Below are 6,614 nucleotides of genomic sequence, written 5' to 3' on the forward strand. Positions count from 1 at the left end.
GTAGCAAAGTGACAAGAGATCAGAAATGTTTCAAATTGTTCTGTCAAAGTCTCTCCTGATCTATACAGTCTGATAGTTTCACTCAATGCTTCCCAGGACCCTGGAGATCTGGGTGAGTTCCTTATGTTGTTCCAAGGATGACATCTTAGGAACATGAAGTCTTGATGTGGACTGACAGATCATTAGCAGTATTTCCAAAAACCAGCACCATTCAGTCTTTCTGCTACACTGACTCTCTGGCCTGTGCATATACTCTCCAAACAAGACAAAATCGGGCAAAAAGTATATGAGATGGAGATAACCTCAGCGGCGACTGTCCCCATGATCGTGTTCATGGGATCCTTCTGGAGGCGATGCCAGGGGCAGCCTGTGCTGGACACCGCGCCCCCGGCCTCACAACATTAACCTGCACACAGTCGCTGGCAGCTCCCTCTCGATAATGAGGGATTCACTGATAAGCGAAAGGCAAGGCTGCAAGCCAGGACATCGAGCTCATCGAGGAAGCCTTCTGGCCAGCATCAACCCAGCAAAACTTGGGGAACTTGGGGGAGCGTGGATTAAAAGAAAACCCCGCGTCCCCGGGAGGCCTCCGCCCCCTCACAGCGCCCTCCCTTCCATCCTGCCCAAGGAATGCCAGGGCGTCCCTTGAGGAGGACGCAGTGCCATTCAAGGAGCAGCACGTGTTGTGTCTGACTGAACCGTGCCAGGGATGTGCCCCTGTCCACTCTCCGGGAAAAACGCTTCCTGCAGCAGCACAGAGCTCCCATAAAACCCACCGCACCCCACTTGTTCCACAGGGTGCAGGTTCGGTGTTTGCTGGGTGGGGCGAGGGCGAGGAGGAGGCGGGGAAAGAGGTGAGGAAGGAGGCGGAGGCAGCAGCTGCGGGAGCCGCTGGTCCCGCCCCGCCGGCCGGGAACCTCCCTTTCCGCCGAGAAGGCGACGCGGCGCTGCCCAAGATGGTGGCGGCGGGGCTGTGCCTGTGTGGGCTCCTCAGGTAGGGGGCGCGGGGGCGGCGCGTCCTGGCGGCGGGCAGGGCGGGCGGGAGGCGGCCCGGGCCTGGCCGCGCTCCTCCGGCCCCCGGGCTGGGCGCTGCCCGGCTCCGCGCTGTGCCGCGGGCTCGCACGGGTTAATGCGCTTTTCCGCCGCTCCCGGCCCAGAATGATAACGCTTCCTTGTGTGTCAGTCGTGAGGCGTGAGGCGCTCTTTTGGTAAACGGGAGCGGCTGAATAAATGCTGTGTGTCCCAAGGCGTAGCGTGAGGGACCAGGCGCTGTCCCTGTGGGCCAGGAAATCTGTCACAGCTGTCAGGGAGGCTGGAGAGCGAAGGGAACAGCCCTGACAGTGACTGAGGGACCAGAGGAAGCGGCTCTGCACAGAGAGACTGCACAGAGCTGCTCCGGACAGCTGGCCTAGCTGTTCGTGCCTCCGGGTGTGGGAAGTGCAGGTTGGAATAGGAGATGCCTGGCCCCAGTAACCCGGCACCAGAGCAGTTCACAGCAGAGCGAGCCGAACCGGAGATTGAATTGAAAAAAACTCTTGGAAAATCTATTTGGAAATCACTCTGCTGGTTGTGTATTGCCAGGTTGCTAAGGGCATACGACTTTAACAAAGTGTGTAGAGCACGTGGAGATAGATAACACATATAGGGCATGAATAAACAATGATAAGTGATTGCAAGGTAACAGCAGGGGAAAAAGAGACCTTCGGATAAACAGTGCAGAGTAGTGATTTAATTTCTGTAATTGTCAGTCATACACACTGATGATTTCTGAGATTAGAAAAACTCAAGAAGTTGTCAAATTCCCTGTAGCTCTACTTTTAAGTCCTTCTCGCTCAATGCCATCCACAGTAGTTCTTTAAAGCAATTATATTTTTTAACATTTCTGGCTTATTTCAGATTGCTGTGCTCATTGTTACTCCCTGCATTATTTCTAAGTGGAATTCTGTGCATCTGCTTGGTGGTACTGCTGTGGGGAGTGCGACTGTGGTTGCAAAGGAAGAAAGAGTTGAGCTCAGCAGGAGGAGATGGGAAGCGGCCACTGCTGGTGGCCTTTTTTCACCCGTATTGCAACGCAGGAGGTGGAGGGGAGAGAGTCTTGTGGTGTGCCATAAGAACGCTACAGAAGAAGTAAGCATATGTCTTTATCAAACACCACATTTCATTCTCAGCTTCTGTTGCTGTACTTTATACAGGTGTTGGCATTTTACATATTTAAGTAGGTGTCATTAATCTACTGGTCTTACATTTTACTTTACATCTGAGTTTCATGTGGTTGCATTCTACTTCATCCCTTTAGAATTTGATATTTCCTGCTGTGGGACCTCTCACTTTTTTTCCTTTATTTCCTTGAGAAAACCTCTCCTTCCTCCTCAGTTTTCCACTATTGGTATGGAACTTTGTATAGTCATAACTCCTCAGCAGATAACTGATCATCTTTGTATCCTGCAGGATAGGATACAAAGGAGGCAAAACAAATTAATACCTAAAGTGGGTTTAACATGGGCACATTCAATGATTTGCCATCATTTGCATTTTGCTCATGCTGTGCACTAGACAGATACCTCCTAATGTAATGAAGTCTGTAGAATAATACTGAACTCCTTTTATGTTTTATGCAAATTAAAATATTCCCCAAATTCTCAGCCATATGTTTTTCTGCAGATCAGAAAAAAACCCATGGAAGTATAAGGAAAAGTATAATTTAGTTAAAATAATTTCTGGGCCAGACATTTGTTCGCACATTCTTCTTGAGTACTTTTAAGTGGATTGTATTTTAGTTTCTTGCTGAAAAATACGAAGAGAAGAATATATGAAATTATTTTTCTTTATTCTTACAGGTACAGGAATGTAACATGTGTTGTTTACACTGGTGATAGAGATGCCACTGGAGAAGAAATAATTGAAGGCGCTTTCAGAAGATTCAATATTAAGTTAATTCATCCTGTGAAGTTTGTATTTCTAAAAAAACGCTTCCTTGTGGAAGCTTCTCTTTATCCTCACTTCACTTTGCTGGGACAAAGTTTAGGATCGGTGTTCCTTGGCTGGGAAGCTCTTCTAAAGTGTGTTCCTGATGTTTATATTGACTCAATGGGTTATGCCTTCACAATTCCCCTCTTCAAATACCTAGGAGGTTGTCGTGTTGGATGCTACGTCCATTACCCCACTATCAGCACCGATATGCTCTCTGTTGTGAGGAATCAGGATACCAGGTTTAACAATGCTGCCTTCATTACAAGCAGCCCTCTCTTCAGCAAATTTAAACTTGTCTACTACTACTTCTTTGCTTTCATGTACGGCTTGGTTGGTTCCTGCAGTGATGTGGTAATGGTGAATTCTTCTTGGACACTGAATCACATCCTTTCCCTCTGGAGAGCTGGGGCATGCACCAGTGTTGTGTATCCACCATGCGATGTTCAGACTTTCCTGGATATTCCACTGGAAGTGGAAAAGAGCACCAGTGAATATTCCATTGTTTCTGTCAGCCAGTTCAGGCCTGAAAAAGATCATCCTTTGCAAATCAGAGCCTTTGCTAAATTGCTGAAAGAGAAGAGAGTGGGGCAGCAGCCATCACTGAAGCTGATTTTAATTGGCGGCTGTCGTAACCAGCAAGATGAAGAGCGTGTAAATAAGCTGAAATGTCTGTGTGAAGAGCTGGGAGTTAGTGATGATGTGCTGTTCAGGATTAACATTCCCTTTGAGGAGCTGAAGAGACACCTGGCCGAGGCCACCATTGGCCTGCACACCATGTGGAATGAGCACTTTGGGATCGGTCAGTATGTTTCCTGAGTGTTCAGCTGCTTGTCTCTAGGTGTCTAAGCACAGAGGTCTGCATGCCAAGCAGGTATCCAGCTCCTGTTCCCGTTGGATGCAGTGTAGCTGCTGTAAAGCCTACAGGACCAGTGCAGATGTGGTGCAGATGATGCACCACTAGATGCTACTGTAGTGCAAGCTGAAGTGCTGTAGTCATAGGCTGATAATTCTGTGCATCCTCTGGTCACCTGAGCACAGAGCTAGTCCCATCTGTGCTGCCCAGGATGTCCTGCCGACCTCCAGCTATCGCCCTGCAAGGTCATGGGTCACCCTGTTGTCCTTGGGTTAGGTTTGCCAACCTTCCCAAGCTTCAAGAGGCTGCAGGTGCTTCTCTTTCAGCGCCTTAAATTGTGCCCTGGTGGCTCCACTGACTGCAAAGGGAGCTTAGAGATAATTCATGTGTAGACATCCATGTTAGAGATTTTGGTTGTGTTTCACCTGCCTCAAATGCCATTTGAAATGTCCAGTGTATGTCATGGGGCTCCAGCTGCTGTTTCAGGGGTGTGAGTCTCCCATAGATCCTGTCTGGTACAAATAAGCCTGTGTAGATGCCACCAGGTACCTTTGGTCATCTCAATGTGTTAGGCATCTCTGCTGATGCAAATATGTGAAGCCCTTAAATTGGTGGGTGTAGCATGGAGCAGAATGCCAGAGAGGAGCTGGGACTCAGAATTAAGGTATGGGGTGCAGTTTATTGAGGTTAAATTAGTCCTGACCTTAAAAGGGAATGCCAGATTGCCCATCTCTTATAAATCTACAGCAATCAGATAAGTTAGTAGCCAAACAGATGGGTGCCATACTCTGCTATAATGTGACTAAACTGCAGTTAATATCTTCAGACTTTATTAGAAAACAGGTTAAGTATCAGGAGTAGTAGTTTATGGTCTGTTGGAGCTTGGTATAAAAAAATCAACACTGAAGTGTCTCTCAGAAGAAGCAGCAAAATACTGGAAATTATGTATTTTTTTTTTTTCCTCCCACAGAGCAGTTTAGTTAAATATTTTTTAAAAGTGATATAATCACACTATGATTTTGAATGTGAGCAGGATTTAGCCTTCATCTGACGGGCTTTTTATGTGTGAAAAACTTAGTCCAAAACTTTGGAGCACTATTTATAGTAGGCAGTGTTTGAGCTGAGGGAATTTATAACAATCAAATCAGAACTGAGAAGAATCAGCACTTCTGAGGTCTGTTCTGGTGTTGCCGTGCGTCATTCTGGAACCATGGAGGAGAATTGAAGCTGCTGTATACATTATATATTGTTCCTATCCCACAGCTTTTGGCTGAGGGAAACTTACTGATTCCTATTTAGTTAAAATTTCTTCCATCAAAAATACAGATGTAGAGATAACATTTTTTACTAGTGTCTTGCTGAGTTGTCAGAAGCTATAAAGATTTGTTCATCTGCAAAACACTGAAGTTCTGAATATTTTCTGATTGAAATGTGCTTAGTCAACTTTTTTCTCTATCTTTCCAAAGGCTTAAAATCAGGTATGTTACAAGACCCACAAATTAACCAGTTGTATCTGATACCTAATTTAAATTTTATGTGTTGAAGAGAAACTGTCATTTCAGTCCTTAGAACTGAAAAATTTAAATTTGTGTTTCTTATGGGACCATTTTCACTGTATTTTTCCAGCTGATTTGTAATAGCAGTCTGTAGTGAATTTTACTGTTGGTTTAACTTTCCAGTGTTTTACAGAAGGTCAAAGCACATGATGTGCACACTCATATCAGCACTTTTTGTGTCTCTTACAGGCGTAGTTGAATGTATGGCAGCTGGCACAGTTATCCTGGCTCACAATTCTGGTGGCCCCAAACTGGACATTGTGGTACCCCATGAAGGACATGTTACAGGCTTCCTAGCAGAAGATGAGGACAGTTATGCAGAGACAATGGCTTTTATCTTCTCTTTGTCTCCTGAGAAAAGACTGCAGATCAGAGAAAACGCTCGTCGCTCTGTGCACAGGTTTTCTGACCAGCATTTTGAAGACACATTCCTGTTATCAGTGGAGCCGTTATTTAAATAAGTGTATATAAGTAAAAATGAACATGAGTAAAATTAACTTTTTATATTTGACTGTGTGGCACGTGTAAATATAGCTAAGCTATGATCCCTTGGTTCCATTAAATAAAAAGGTTTTTTCTTTCTGTCAGGCTGCTTTATGTAACAGAGACTTTTTCTCCTGTGAAAGAAATGCTTCTCTGCTAACTACATGAGAGTATGGTGCACTTAAAAGCCTTATGGATTCACAAGCCATGATAGTGCTTCGGGAGCAGAACTACATCAAGAAGTTTTTATTTATCAGGAGCCTCTTTTATTTATTGAATATTTTCAGTCTTTACCTGTTTCATGACTCTCTACCTGCAGTCATACTTTTTAAAGTCAACATTTTTGTTTTACAGCCTTTGTACCCAGAATTTTTTTATTTTTTTTTTTTTTCAGAATCTAATATATGCCTGTTATTTGGCACTGGTGAGGCTGCACCTCAAATTCTGTCTGAAGTCCTGTGAGGAGCAGCTGAGGGATCTGCAGGTGTTCAGCCTGGAGAAAAGGAGGGTCAGGGGTGACCTTATGACTTTCTACAACTGCCTGAAAAGTGGGTGGGGCCAGGTGGCGGTCAGTCTCTTCTCCCAGGTAACCAGTGATAGGGGAAAACAGCCTCAGGTTGCACCAGGGGAGGTTTGTATTGGATATTTGGAAAAAATTTGACATAGAGAAGGTTGTCAAGCATTGGAACAGACTGCCCTGGGAAGGGGTGGACTCGCCATCCCCCGTGGTATGTAAAAGACATAGCAGATAG

At 45.4% G+C, this 6,614-nt stretch overlaps 1 protein-coding gene across 2 annotated transcripts; it reads left to right on the plus strand.

The window, feature by feature from the left end:
* The first annotated feature begins 613 nt into the window (after positions 1 to 613).
* ALG11 (ALG11 alpha-1,2-mannosyltransferase) lies at positions 614 to 5,966 on the plus strand. 2 transcript variants are annotated; one of them, XM_015635946.3, is made up of 4 exons: positions 614 to 994; positions 1,936 to 2,127; positions 2,838 to 3,769; positions 5,569 to 5,966. In XM_015635946.3, exons 1-4 carry the CDS (start codon positions 957 to 959, stop codon positions 5,838 to 5,840), a joined length of 1,434 nt encoding a protein of 477 aa, XP_015491432.1. In that variant the 5' UTR covers positions 614 to 956; the 3' UTR covers positions 5,841 to 5,966. The 2 variants fall into 2 exon arrangements, with proteins under 2 accessions (XP_015491432.1, XP_015491424.1); XM_015635938.2 differs by having other exon boundaries at positions 874 to 994; positions 1,897 to 2,127.
* The last annotated feature ends 648 nt before the right edge of the window (positions 5,967 to 6,614 follow it).

This window comes from Parus major, chromosome 1 (genome assembly GCF_001522545.3).
Source record: "Parus major isolate Abel chromosome 1, Parus_major1.1, whole genome shotgun sequence".
NCBI classification, from domain to species: Eukaryota; Metazoa; Chordata; class Aves; order Passeriformes; family Paridae; genus Parus; species Parus major.

Excerpts from the sequence above, each read along its gene's own strand:
- ALG11 (XM_015635938.2), top strand. The coding sequence starts at position 957 with ATGGTGGCGGCGGGGCTGTGCCTGTGTGGGCTCCTCAG. Across the intron at positions 995-1,896 it reads TGCCTGTGTGGGCTCCTCAG|ATTGCTGTGCTCATTGTTAC; the intron begins GTAGGGGGCGCG and ends GGCTTATTTCAG. Across the intron at positions 3,770-5,568 it reads GAATGAGCACTTTGGGATCG|GCGTAGTTGAATGTATGGCA; the intron begins GTCAGTATGTTT and ends TGTCTCTTACAG.